This window comes from Scomber japonicus, chromosome 2, assembly GCF_027409825.1.
Source record: "Scomber japonicus isolate fScoJap1 chromosome 2, fScoJap1.pri, whole genome shotgun sequence".
NCBI classification, from domain to species: Eukaryota; Metazoa; Chordata; class Actinopteri; order Scombriformes; family Scombridae; genus Scomber; species Scomber japonicus.
This window is the reverse complement of record NC_070579.1, coordinates 21,492,407-21,507,139: the sequence shown is the minus strand read 5'-3', so window position 1 is coordinate 21,507,139 and position 14,733 is coordinate 21,492,407. Positions and strand designations below refer to the sequence as shown.

At 39.1% G+C, this 14,733-nt stretch overlaps 1 protein-coding gene across 1 annotated transcript; it reads left to right on the top strand.

Annotated features, from left to right (window-relative positions):
- Positions 1–1,604: 1,604 nt before the first annotated feature.
- melk (maternal embryonic leucine zipper kinase) lies at positions 1,605–9,890 on the top strand. Its single transcript, XM_053332057.1, has 18 exons — positions 1,605–1,678; positions 1,909–2,020; positions 2,108–2,193; positions 3,065–3,181; positions 3,283–3,426; positions 3,605–3,673; positions 3,862–3,954; positions 4,183–4,281; positions 4,539–4,607; positions 4,908–5,006; positions 5,334–5,420; positions 5,611–5,742; positions 5,924–6,088; positions 6,255–6,546; positions 8,395–8,491; positions 8,869–9,025; positions 9,107–9,210; positions 9,314–9,890. Exons 2-18 carry the CDS (start codon positions 1,942–1,944, stop codon positions 9,489–9,491), a joined length of 2,067 nt encoding a protein of 688 aa, XP_053188032.1. The 5' UTR covers positions 1,605–1,678; positions 1,909–1,941; the 3' UTR covers positions 9,492–9,890.
- Positions 9,891–14,733: the final 4,843 nt, after the last annotated feature.

The window sequence follows — 14,733 nt, the reverse complement described above, 5'->3', positions numbered from 1 at the left end:
GTATACAATCATTACAAATGGCTAACAAGTAGGCAGAGGTCTGTTAAGATGCATTCAGGGGTCCCTGAGCTCACCTCTCACCTTCCCTAATTACAGGTTTGAGACTTATGCAGGTGAAGACACACACACACACACACACACACACACACACACACACACACACACACACACACACACACACACACACACCTTCTGACACCATAAATACACCTCTCTGGTCAGCTATTGCAACCACATACCTACAGGGTCAAGCATGACAGTTTACAAATTGCGACACACTGGATGCTTTTCATCCCACAGGCTGTGTATACCTGCCCATGCAGGGAAATTCCAGCACTATCCTCTATCTTTGAGAAATGTGTGACCATCCATGTGCAATTTGCTAGAATTGTTTGCTTTGTTGTCATTACTTCATAAAGCAATGTTGCATAGATCTATGACTTTTGCATCACTTAACCCTCAAATGTACATCTGTATATTATAACAGTCCTGAGGGTCATTCAGTGCAGTCTTCTTTTACTTTGGATACATTTTGATGATAATAATGATATTATACGTAAAGTCCCCTATTAGCTGTTAATGTATTGCTTATTGTTACTTCACTTGGATGTTGGAGCTCAGCTCCCTGAAGAGGGAAAGTTTGACTGTGCCCATTTTAAATCTAAGTTTAAAGTGTAATGTGTTACATCACAACTGGTTTGGTAGTTAAGTATGGAAGTGAAATGTATTTCTGTAGTACCTTTCAGGGACTTCACAAATAGCAAAAAATATAAAAGTATAATACAATATATTTGTTTTCCCCCTGATTAATTCATGTTATACTATTTCAATTACTTAATCAAAGTAATGTAACTTATCCCTTTTGATTACTTTTATCATTTTCTAGCAAATGTCTTCAGCTGTTAGGGTAAGTGTACCTACTGTATTAAGCCCACCAAAATCTAAGTTCAGGTGTTTTTCATGGATGCTAACATGGTTTAGAAGGTAGATCATTTTTTATAAAGCAAGATTTATCTCTCATTTGAAAATGTATTCATTAGTTCATGTAGATTTTTATATATAATAAGAGAAGATATTCTATGAAAAAGTCAAAGATCTGGCATGGGCTTAATAATTGGTACTGTGACACCATTTAAGCCTATGTATGTTCCAAATAAGCCCATATCATCATTTATTTACAAAACTTTTTTTTAAATTTTTGTTTTCAAACAATTAAAAACAGCAATATATTTATTCAGTAACATGTTAAATATTCAAACAATTATCTAAAGGTCTGACTTCAGATGTAACCCCTTTTGTCATCATCAACATTTTCATAAGTAACTGTAATATAATTACACGTTTTTGTCAGTAACTGTAACGGATTGTAGATACATTTATTTTGTAATTAAATTACGTAATGTCGTTACATGTAATTATTTACTCCCCAACACTGTACATAGGATGGACTATAGGCCATGTGCTGTTGTGTGGTGGCAGTGCTTTTTAGTTCATTTTATGGTTGCAGTACCACCGTTCACCAGATGGGGGTGCACGATGCCTCCACCGGAAAGAGGAAATGCAGTTGACGTCGATGTCACGTGTGAAATTCAAATTTGAGTAACAAAACATTTACAGAGATCCTCCCGGTGGCACCCGGCTGCTAACTGGCTAAACTCGACTTTTAATACAAAATCAGGTAAGCTCATAAAATCGATAAGCGTCATTCAGTGAGTTTGTAACTTTTTACTAACGTTACTTGTATTACTTTTTGGTAGTGTTAACGACTTTTGTTGGCTGACTCCAGTTCGCCAGATTATAGCGACTAACGGACTTGGGTTGAATATGAAGCTAACTTAATTCTGTCTTTTCCAGTTTAGTTTTTTAAAATTTTATCCACGAGTGCTGCTGTGGTGTTGTGTCTCCCAGGGAGGGTTACATTGTTAGGCGGAGGCAGGGAGGATGCCCGTGGAAAGGACTGAGCCCCGTTGGGCCGACGAGCTCCACAAGTACTATGAAGTGTATGACACCATCGGCTCAGGTAATGTGTGTTTGTGAATAAAACAGCGCTGCTTGTGCCATACCGTCTGTGCTGTTGTTTCTTACACTTCATATGTTTTTTACCCAGGGGGTTTTGCCAAAGTGAAGCTAGGTCGGCACATCCTGACAGGAGAAAAAGTTGCCATTAAAATCATGAACAAGAAGGATCTAGGGGTGAGTCTAAAAAATATCATTTCCTCTATTTAGACGTGTCTACTGTGGATGTTTGCTTTAACAGAGCACAAGACAACAAAAGTCATCTTAAAAAATCTTCACTTTCAAGCAGGAACTAACTATATATGTCATGATCAACAACCACTTCAGGCGGTAGAAGTTGTGACCAGTAAAAGGTCCATAAAATGACCATCACAAGTTACCACACCCTAAAATGATGAATTTCCAAAGTGAGGGAATGAATTGCTTACCTTTCTGAACAGCAACCAAAATGTTCAAAGGTCTGGAGTGATGTAAAGAAAAGCAAGAAAATGCTCAGGTTGAGAGGGCGTTATTATAAACATTTAATCACATTTCAGAAGTGTCTTTGACTGACTTGCAGCTTGCCAAATAATCTTTCAAACTTGCTTGCCACTATCCCTACCTTTTTTCTTGTTTCACTATTGTTTATTTTGGTCTGCTTTTTCTATCACAAAGTTTTTAAAGATATTCTAATTTCTTTTATATGTTTCATAAACATCATAAAATAAAATATATATTATTTTTCAAATTAAATGCTAAACAAACACACTTATACAGTCACCAAGCACTTTAGTAACACCTGTGCAATCTAATGCAAACCAGACCCTTATGTATGTCAACAATAGGCACTCCAGTAGACCAATAACCAGTATGACCTTGATAATAATATAATAGAGTTGAATTATCGCCTTTCTGACGATTTCAACAAAAACTGAAAAGGTATAAGCTTTGTGAAGGTTGAATTTATGGGTGAGCTGCTGCATTGGATTGCATTATATTGTACATGTGTTATTAATTAAGTGCTTGGTCAGTGTACATACAGACAAAATAATGTCATTGCTGTCCCCAGGACGACCTGCCCCGCGTAAAGGTAGAGATTGAGGCCATGAAGAACTTGAGTCATCAGCACATCTGTCGTCTCTACCAGGTCATAGAGACCACCACCCAGATCTTCATGATTCTGGAGGTAAGCACACAGAGAACATGTGTAACTGTGGATATAACACTGTCATGTTAATTAATTTGGCTTCTTTTGTCTTCTACTATCCTTTGGTTCATCTCTCACAGTACTGTCCAGGAGGGGAGTTGTTCGACTATATCATAGCAAAGGACCGTCTGTCAGAGGAGGAGACCAGGGTTTTTTTCAGGCAGATTGTGTCTGCGTTGGCATACGTCCACAGCCAGGGTTATGCACACAGAGACCTAAAACCGGTAAAAACAGCCACTGCTTGCACGTGAAAGAGTGAGTGAGAGGAAGAAACAGGTTTCAGCTTCTGTGAGAGAGAGAGATGGATTGTACAAGATTTATTATGAAGTTGTTTGTGTTTCTCTGTGCATTTTATTACACGAGTCTAACATCTGCTTCAATGTTTGTCTCTCTGAACTTTAGGAAAACCTGTTGATAGATGAAGACCACAACTTGAAGCTAATAGACTTTGGCTTGTGTGCCAAACCCAAGGTACATCACAACTTCTTCAGTCTGAAAAATAAGGAGTGTTTAAGCCGTCGTATTGGCAACTCAGTCTTGATTATTTCTGTTTCATTGGTAATGCCTTAGACTGTACAAGTCTAACAGATAGAAGATGATACACATTGAATAGTGCATATAAACATGATATGTACATGTATTTTAATTTTGTCTTCTAGGGAGGTCTCAGTTATGAACTGATGACATGTTGTGGGAGCCCTGCTTATGCTGCTCCTGAACTTATCCAGGGAAAAGCATATATTGGTTCAGAGGTGAGAGGTGCATATTGAATGATATTTAGGATTTTTGAGCCCTATGGGGGAACAATTGCAATTTAGCTTTTATTTATAATTCACAAAACTTGAATTTGTTTTCACTGAGTCATGATTACTGCCCTGTTCCACAATTCAGCTTTTTCATGGTGTCTTGATCATATTCGCTGGTGTATGACTGTGAAGTCCTTGAAGTTAAAATATTGCTGTGTGATGTGTAACCTCCAGGCAGATGTGTGGAGTATGGGAGTGCTGCTTTTCGCTCTGCTCTGTGGATACCTCCCCTTCGATGACGACAACTGCATGGTCCTCTATAGGAAAATTACCGTAAGAGTTCTGTTGTGTGTATGAGCACACATCTCAGGAAATGTATTTTTTAAAATTTCTTAACCCCAGCTAAGTTTTTCTAAATTAAGCCTAAATATCTTGTGGCCCTTCCTAACAGCTGTCATGTGGTGTTACAGTCACATTCACTGTTGTAATAATACCAGTTGAGAAAATACAAAAACCAGACAAGTCTTAGGTTTGTTTCTGCATTACTGTTTAATAATATGTTAATGTATGTGTGTTTTTTTTATCTTTAGAGAGGTAAATACGACAATCCTCAGTGGCTCTCTCCAGGTAGCATCCTCCTCCTCAACCAAATGATGCAGGTATATATTCATCATTTATAAATATATATATATATATCATATATTTACACATTGCCCGCTGTGCCGCTTTCTCTTCATGGTTTTTCATTGTTTCACAGAAACAAATACAGTAGAACTCATTGGGGATCTGTCTCATAGATTTTCCATTGAAAAAGGAAACTCATAATAAAGGTTAAAAACATTGTACACAATTGGAACATGATTTCTTTCTTTCTTCTATAATATGTACAATATTTGTAGACATAACTGTGAAGTGTGTAGTCTCCATATTGAGGTGTAGTTTCTGTGTGTGTCCTCTAGGTGGACCCCAAGCGGCGTATTACTGTCAGACAGTTGCTGAACCATCCCTGGGCGATGAAAGACTACAACAGCCCTGTGGAGTGGTACAGCAGGCAGCCGGTACAAACACACACACACACACATACATGCATAAACATCTAGGTACAATTGTATGTAAGCAACATTTTACTTCAGGCAGTGTGTTATTTGTTTTATTGAAGAAAATAGATTTTAAATTTCAAACTGCCATTGAAATGAGTGAGACTGAATTTTGTGAGTTTTTGTCAATTTGCTCCAGTTTTCATAGAAGTCATTTTTCTGGAAATAAATAAATTTTTTCTTAAACTGAATATTATTTGAGAATTATTTATTGCTCACACATAAAAACTGTGAAAAGAAGTGTGTCTTGCATTTTGTGTGAATATGATGGTTCTTTCTTTTTTGTAGCTTGGTCATGTTGATGAGGACTGTATCACTGAGATGGCCGTCAACATGAAACGATCCAGAGAGAGCACCACAGCGCTGGTCAAGGAGGTATGTTCCAGTTTGGCTGCATGTTTCAGTCTTAGTATTAAATGTTTATTATGCTAATGAGATCATCCTCAACTGATTTTGTTTGTGTTTTTGATGGTGAAATCATTTCCATATCCTTTTTAATGTGTAAATATGATATTTTACATAGTGTCTGTTAGATATACATACTAATACACCTTCACTCCCTCAGTGGCGGTATGACCAGATCACAGCCACTTACCTGCTGTTGCTGTCAAAGAAGCAGAGGGGCAAGCCAGTCCGCCTGCGCCCTGAGCCAAGTGGCCGTGAGGATTCCAGTTCTCCACTACACAGAGGATTACAGGTTGGACTGGGGACAACAACTCCCACAATTCTCTGTTCTCTGCCTTTATAGAGCTGGATGTTCTGGCTCCATCATGAGCATTTATGACTTTATCCTGTAACCTTCCATACTTTAGTTAATTTAACAACTGATCTTTTTGTCTTGCATGTTTTTTTCCTTTTATTTTTCTGTTGGTCTCCAGACTAAAGAAACCCTTCACTTCAGCGAAGATGAAGACGCTGTGATTGTAGGTTCTCTGGACTTTTGCTCAGAATACATTGATGATTGCCCGTGGGTTTCTGGCACACAACATACACCCCAAGGGGTTAGAGGTCAGCCGGAAAGAACCACAAACAACAAAGACGTGGTATGTGGACATTGGGACAAATCTGTGTTTTTGCCATCTGTCTATCACAGAGTTTGAGAAAAATGTTTGAATTAAGAATTTCTATTTGGGCATGTATCAGTAGGAGAGCGGGACCACGGCTATTCTCGGGAAATACTCATACCACATCTATGTCTTATTCCTAAAGTTACTGGCATCTCCATTGAAGGAGAGAAGATGTGCTTACAGCCCAACCCCAGAGAGGGGGCGAGCGACAACACAGCATCGCCAAGGGCGGAGGGACGGAGACCAAGAGCGAACCAATGAGAACAAGGAGAATATTGCTGTGCAGGAGAAAGATGTTGAAATATTTGCGTTACCTCCTCCTCGAACTCCTGTGTCCAGTAAGAAGAATGCACGCCCCAACAAGAATGTGTTGACCACACCCAACCAAAACGCTTACGTCAATGACAACAAGACCAATGCACTCACACCTAAGGGTAAGAATAACTTCTCTATCTCTTGACAGATAGCAGAAATCATTGCTGAGCTTTACTCTGTCTTGTAGATTGATTGTATACTGTAATTGTTTTCTGCTTCAAGCACGGGCTTGGAGAGCAATCTATTTGATTATTTGCATTAGCCAACTGCCCCTCTCCACATTTCCCTCTTTCATTTATTTATCTGACTCTCTCTCTCTGTCTCATGCAACTCTCATAATCACAAGTGCCACATCCACATGCCACGCATTTGCAAGTAAATTGTCTTCTGGTAATAAACTCGTTTATTGGGCCTGGGTTTTTTTTTAACCCGAAGCCACTCATATTTCTATGATTTAGCTGTCATTACGCCACTGAAAATGGACACACACACACACTCTCTCTCACACACTTGCACACAATTATCACTGTCAACTCAAAGGTGAGGTTATTATCAGGAAGCTAATTCTAGTCACTTATCTATAAATGAGGGACACCAATATAAATGGAGAAGTCATAATTATTTGTCAAAGTGAATTCTGTGCTCAGATGTCCAGTGTCATTATTTTCTGCTATAAACTGGAGCACAAGCCGGCTAACACAGCTGACCGAGCTGATGTTAAACCTTTAGAATCTGGTTTGCTCCTTCTCTTTATATGGGCTCCTGTTCTCTAAGCTCCCGTACTGACTACTTGTCCACACACACACAATCACTGTGGTCTGTGTGTGTCTGTCCCTAGGCGTGTGCTGTGACAGGTGTAGCTGTCTTTTTTCCTCTGCTCACTGTCCTGTGTGGGCTGTAGGGACATGTGTTCTCATGCCACTAAAGCATAGCTCTCTTTTTGTGTGTGTGTCAGATTACTTGTCTTTGTGTATTCTATGCTTTTGTGTTCACAAGTCCAATGTCAAAACCAGCCAGATTTCTGCCTAAGACCAAAGGGCTCCACACAGTATTCCCCTTTTAATTTTATTTTAAGTGGCTTTAAGGTTTGAAATAAACCTTGATCTTGTTCAACATTGTCAGGAGTCAGGACAGTATCATATAGTTTTTGTGTCAGCTTTTTTCCAACTCAAAGCCGTGTGATGCCAAGTGACACTTGAGCCCTTTTCAGTCATGCACCGCTTTACCTGATTATGTTTGAACGTTAAAGTCACAACAGCAATCTTACTAGGTTGTACCATGTTACATTTCCATAAGATTTTCCACACAGCACAAGTCTGAATTGAATGCCATCAGATTAACGTAAAGAGCACGGCTGCAGGTTGAACATGCAGAGAAAGAGATTAAATGTGTGGTACGGCTGAGCGTAAATCGGTTAAAAAGGCCTCAGCACAAAAATAATCAAACCAGTACACTCTATATATTTTCAATTTTCATTCATGTCAACCAACTGAATGGATGAATAAATGAATATCCAGAAAAAAGCTGTACAGAGCATATGAGCAAATACTGTAGAAATTAAATGAGAATCACAACTTAACTTCTACTGTTGGACTTTATAAAATAGGCAATAAAATTCTATAACTAATGATCAAATTGATGCAAAAATGTGTAAGTGGATTCACTGTGAGAAGAATTTTTTAACTCTCTGCTCTCTCTTGCATTTGTGTAAACGTTTGTCATGTTTGAATTAAGCCATAATGAATATTAACACAAGACACCTACAGTATGTTGGAATGACAAAAAGATTGATTAATCCAGCAATGTTACCTGTTCTGTGTCTGAAATGGACTTTAGTGAAATATACAAAACCAACACACTGTTTTTGATTTTCAGTGACTCACCAATAGTCAGTGGGCTTTAAGAAGTGATCTATTATGTCTATGTTCACTTGTCTAAACTCAAGTGTGTGTGTATATGTGTTGTAGGTGGGGGCAGTGCCTCCAAAGAGCCCACTAAGAAGAGAATAGCAGAGAACAAGGAGCCAGCAAACATTGAGATAATGGCCTTCAGTCCTGAGCGAAGGTGAGTGTATGGGGTACAGGATGGATGCAGTTTCTGAGGTAAATGAGATGGAGTCAGATGTGTGGAAAATAAATGTTTGGGGTCCTGAATAGGGTGAATATGGACACTGGCAGGACAAGAGGGAGGCTAAACTTCATGTTTAGGTTTGCTGGAAATTGCTCTGTGGACTATGTGCTCAAGAGACTGAACAACAAAGTTGCTCTCTTATTTGAAACCGAATTGAATCAGATAATCACCTAAATGATGAAAGAGTTGAACACAAATGGTAAACAGCAGGAGAGTGACGCGTCATGTCAAGTACTGAAATATTGGACATGTGATTTAGTTGGAGGGACAGGTAAAAGTTCTTTACCTCTGAGACCCTGTTTTCTTCCCAGATCTCGGTCTCTGGACATGGCTGGTATGGGAGACAGTGGGAAGAAGAAGAGAGGTGGGAAGATGTTTGGTTCTCTGGAGAGAGGCTTGGACAAGGTTATAACCATGCTCACTCCCAGCAAGAGGCGAGCCTTGCGAGAAGGCCCACGGAAGATCAAGGTATGTGCAAACACCTTGTGTCGTCATTTATTCTGTGGCGCACACACAGCTTTTCTGATGAGCGTATATGTCTTCCTGTAGGCTCTGTACAACGTTACTCTAACAAGTCAGACCAACCCAGACCAGATCCTTAATCAGATCCTCTCCATCCTGCCGGAGAAAAACGTTGATTACACACAGAAAGGGTAAGATGACCCGTCTTATCTTCTCCCCCTCTCTGTCCAGACTACAAATCCCATGATTGAATTGTAATGTTTACATGTTGTTTTTCTTTCTGCTTTAATTTAGGTACACCCTGAAATGCCAGACCTGGGGAGACTTTGGTAAGGTGAACATGATGTTTGAGCTGGAGGTGTGCCTGCTGCAGAGGCCAGAGGTTGTTGGGATCCGCCGTCAGAGGCTGAAGGGGGATGCCTGGGTCTACAAGCACCTGGTGGAAGACATCCTCTCCACATCCAGAATATAAACAATGAGCAGCCTGCACTTTCCTGGAGACGACCGCTTCTTCTCCAGAATATTTTGGACAACAGCCTTTTTGTGTCAGTGACATGAAACTGCTTTCCTTTCAGTGTCCAGAAGTGAAGGATGACTGATAACTGACTGATGGGGCTCATTCTTAGCATTAGTGATCAGTCTTTTTGTTATTCTTAGTGAATTGCTAAAATTGTTCTTAGGCCAGCTGACAATGTTACAGTAAATGTATGAACATTTCATGTACAGTAAATCTTGTTATATGTAGAATATTGTCTTACTTCAGTTCTTCGTGTATATTAAAGGACGACTAAACAGATTTTCAAGTCGATTCCTATGGTTCTAATGTGGGTTGGATTCAAAAAATAAATATAATTAAAATAATAAAATTAAACTTCATCCAGCTGCAAAAGTCTTTATAGGTCTGCCTTAGACTACAAACTACATTTCATTTTCTGTGGTGGTGCCCTCAAGGATAGTCAAAGGTGGGTCTTTAAAAACAGTCTACAATGATATACTAGAGATAGGGAAAGGCAGACACTAAACTGTCATATATCTAAATACTTAAAAAATATCAATATATTTGGGGAAAAAACTAGTTTTATGATACATGGCTGAATATCCTGCTGTGGAATCAGACACAACAGAGTCCAGGAGGAAGTGACCCCTAGACCGACATTACAGTGGTAACATAGATGTGCTCTGGTATGCAGCACAAAAAAGACGTAAGCATGAATAAATGCTGAAATGAATACATTTTGGCAGTGGTGGACAGTAACGAAGTACAAGTAATTCGTTACTGTACTTAAGTAACTTTTTAGCGGATCTGTACTTTACTTGAGTATCATTGTTTTGTGAGACTTTATACTTTGACTCAACTACATTTGGAAGAGGAGATCTTACTTTTTACTCAACTACTTTCCAAAAACCTGTCGTTCCTTTCAATGTTCCTTTCCACAACATGCATGCATGACCAGCTGCTGTGACAGGTCCAAATGAACGTGCACCGCAAGTGTACCAATCAGAACACATCGTGTGTCGAGCAGTTTTGGCCCGGCCCCCTACCTGGCTACTTGTCCCAACTTGCCTTCTCCTCCATCCATATCTCTATTAGCATTCATTTGACAAAGTTTCGCTGTCCAGTAGCCTGCCCTGCCAACACATGGAAGTTTAAAGAAATATGTGTCTAGTGTGGTTTTCCCCCTCCCTATTAATTCCTAATCAGGTGATTTCCATTTAGTATGATGTGCTTATGATAATTTCAAAAGATATCAATACCAGATATCACAAATGGAAAACATTTTGTTTTCAGGGTGGTGTTAGTGGGCTTTTTAACCTTAAATGACTTGATTGAGTGTATAAAGGACATACCAAGACATTGGAACTACATTACACCAAATTACTTTTACTTTTGATACTTAAGTACATTTGAAGCCAAGTACTTTTATACTTTTACTCAAGTCGACATTTAAAGGGAGCACTTTCACTTTTACTGGAGTAATATTTTACACTAGGTATCTTAACTTCTACTCAAGTACGTGGTCTGTGTACTTCGTCCACCACTGCATTTTGGTAATGAAAAAAGACGTAGTTAAACATAGTATGGGGTTGTGTGTTGTTGTCATTGTTTAACCACCACCATTGCCGTCATTGCAGTCAGCTTATCCTGTTCACGATTCCTTCAGTGTTCATCGTTCAGAAGGTTATTACCAGGAGCCAAATTATTCACAAAGGCGTCTTCAAAACAAATGGACCTAGTGATTAAATTCTTACTGGGTTTGTATAACATTTCTTCATTTGAATGTCACAAAAGTCAGTTCCTTTGATGCAAAGCTGCCTCAGCTCAGGAGAGGCATTTGAGTACAGAATTACTTTTTTAACCATTAATCTGCCTTAGATTGTTATGGCTTTTATTAAAAACATTGAAGCTGGAATTTCTCACATAACACCTCATACTGTAACACGTTCCCATTGTCATCCATAAGGATAATGATTTGCTTTTAAAGAGTGGATGATCATTGTTATGACAGAAATGTCAGTAGGGGCATGGGGCGTAATGACTGACTGAATGACTAAATATTACACGCCCCCTGCAATGTTATGATGTGCATATGATTTCCACTCATGATGTCTTGTATTCTTGCCTCAGGTGTATCTGGTCTGGTTTAACTGAGGGAAACTGAATAAGGAGGGGATAGGAACCTTAGCTCACTCTCTCTTTCTACCTCTGGTTCTTTATCTTTTAAAGCCAAACCCTTTAATTCCACATCCAGTTCTTTAAAGCAAGACTATGCAACATTTGCTGAGCAGCTGCAACATCTGTTGGAGAGCGAACAAAATTCAGCCGCACCACAAAATGCTGCTGCAGGAAGGAATCTCAACTCAATTGTAAACTCCTGACTCACAAATTACAGCAAACAGCACTACAACCTAGAAGTCAACAAAGCTGTGTCCACAAAATTAGGCTACCCAAAACACAAAACTAATAGAAATAAAGCCAACAAAAATCTAATGCCCAACAAAAACAAAAGCTGACCCCTTTTAATTTCATTTCAAGACTGGACTAGATACCCCTGAGGGAAGAACGCAAGACATCATAACCAGCTGGGTGAGCGTACAGTAACACTAAATAATGATCACTGGCTAAGTATGCAAAAAACCTCTTCTTCAGACAAGACAAGATGCCACTTAAGGCTGATTTACGCTTCCACGTTAGGTTGATTTCAAACCGACGCAGAGCTCTCTGCATCACTGTGAACCCCTACGCCGTCTCCTGAGGTGCACCTCCCCAGACATGTAACTACGCAGACCGCAAGGGCTGTGATTGGTTTTCTTGGTAGCAAGAAATATACAGAGTAATAATTAATAGAACAATGTTGTGTGACAATCATGCGCATTACAACAAAACACTGCAGAAACTGAAAATCTTCTAGTCAGAATAAATCTCATTACACTTAAAAAAAAGTAACTTGTTTTTAAACAACTTTAACTTGTTTCAAGCACATCTTCACTTGAAATAAGTAGCTCAACCTGCTGTGGAGCAAGGTTTTTTAAATATGTGTAATAGGAAAAAAATAAGAAGTGGCCATTACACAGAAAATAAAGTGTGAAATTGTCTGTGTCATACCTGGGAAGGGACTAGAGACACCGATAACCATCCAGGTTCATTGCAATGCGACAAAATACGATGCGATGGAGAGATGCAGAACTTCGAAAGGCGCACGATGGCGTCGGGGCACCGGCGTAGTTACAGCGTGGAGGTTATGTAGAAGCATAAATCAGCCTTTAGTCACAACATTGTTGATTAGCATTTATTTGTGGCAGGTTCTCCTTGGTGTCTCAGCAGGGAGGAGAAGGGTAATGGTGGCTGAAAGGGGGGGGGTTAACCTTAATGGAGTGTGAGAGTAGGTGAGGGATGAGATGATCATTTAAGACAGAGGTGAAGGTTGGAGTGAGAGAGGTAAAAAAAAAATTCTCTCCATTATTCCAGCAGTGATAATCATTCTTGCTGGGCCGAGGTTGGAGGATCAAAGCTGTGTGTGTGTGTGTGTGTGTGTGTGTCTGTGTGTGTGTGTGTGTCTTTCTGTGTCTGTGTGTGCGTGTTTGTGTTGTGGACAACAGCTGGACCAAAGCTGCTGTCACCAGCAAATACTGTATGGTAAAGACCCCCTCTCACCTAGCTCCACTAGCCAACTAAATCATTAATGATGCTTATGAAAATAAAGACCCTTTTCATCCTCTCGCATGCTTTCCTGTGAAATTTCTATTGAATGGTTGGTGGTCAATGATCAGGGTTTTTCTCCTTGTGACAAGACCTCAAACCCTGTAGTGACCTGTCATTGTGACTCTTGTCATTGTCCCTCCATTCAAACAGGGGGCACTGCAATCTCAAAGTCAAGTTCAGTCCATGCTTGTTAGGAAACTAGAGGGCTTGTGTCTTGCCTGACGCCCAGAAGAGGATTAAAGAATTAAAGCTGAGAAACTTTGTAGAATATAGGGCAAGTGTGGTTCCCACAGTGGGACTTTCTACTGTGTCCCAGCAGGGAGGTGGCATAGTGTTTGTCCAGTTTGGGAGCAGATTTGGGTGATAAGAGAAGTAATTATCACATAAAATGCTGTCAGCGTGCAAGGAAAATGTACAGGCTTTATCCATGTGTCAAATATGAATGCTTGAACTGATTAGAGCAGCTTAATGTTGAACTGTCTTCTTGTTAATCTGCTTTTTTATTGTTGTTTCAGAATTGTGAGTGTTGGAGAAATGAGGCTTCTGTTGGTAATCACTCTCATTCTCCTTTTCTTATGTGAGTTTATGTTTCCTGAGAAACACTATTACACTGATATGGTCCAACAATGTTCATGCTGTTTTTTTCTTCTGCATGACACCTATTTCCTTTTCCTCATCTGTACATTGCTAATTGTTTCAGGGCTTCACAAGGCACACATGTCTAATGAGTCTAATGATACTGCACTGCATAGAAATCCTTGTGAGGTAAGTTGATGAAAATAGATAGAAAGTAGAAAGTAAGACATGTAATACATTGATTCCCAATTGATGGGTCGGAACCCGCCTGAAGTATAAAAAGTAAAATGATTTTATTTATTTCTTTGATTTTTTTATGTGCAAATGCTATACTCCACCTCTGCCCTAAAAACACAGTAAAGCTTTATTTTACAAGTTCTATAATTTTGTTCTAATTTCCTGAAGTAATTTACTGATATATAATGGTTAGGTTTGAGGAGATTTTACAGAAATGGTTATGCAAATTGGTACAAATTTTAAGAAAAACAGAAGCAACTGTTAAGTTGGTTTAGTTGGTAAAGTGGCCAGTCATTATATTTTTAATTTGCAAAAATTATTACTAAATTAGACTTTTAACAATTCATTCAGTGAAAGAAAATACTTCATTTTCAGTATGTAGTTTTGTGTGTCAATCTAAACTAGTGTATTAGACTCTTTCTTAAAAACTCTCTTCCTTTATGTTTAAATTATATTCTCAAAAACTCACTTAACACCCAACTTTGCAGCTCCCTTCAGCTCTTAATAGCTCATGTCAGCTAATTGTTTTGGTTTTCTGGCTGGCAACTTTACTGATTAGTTTTACTTTAGCCACTTTTTGCATTATTTTGGCAGCACGGGCAACTATTCAATAAATTTAAAAAAAACCCACACACGGACGCTTGCAAGCATGAAAAAGCTGTGCACTACTTGCCTCAAATGGTAAACTACAATGTTAGTG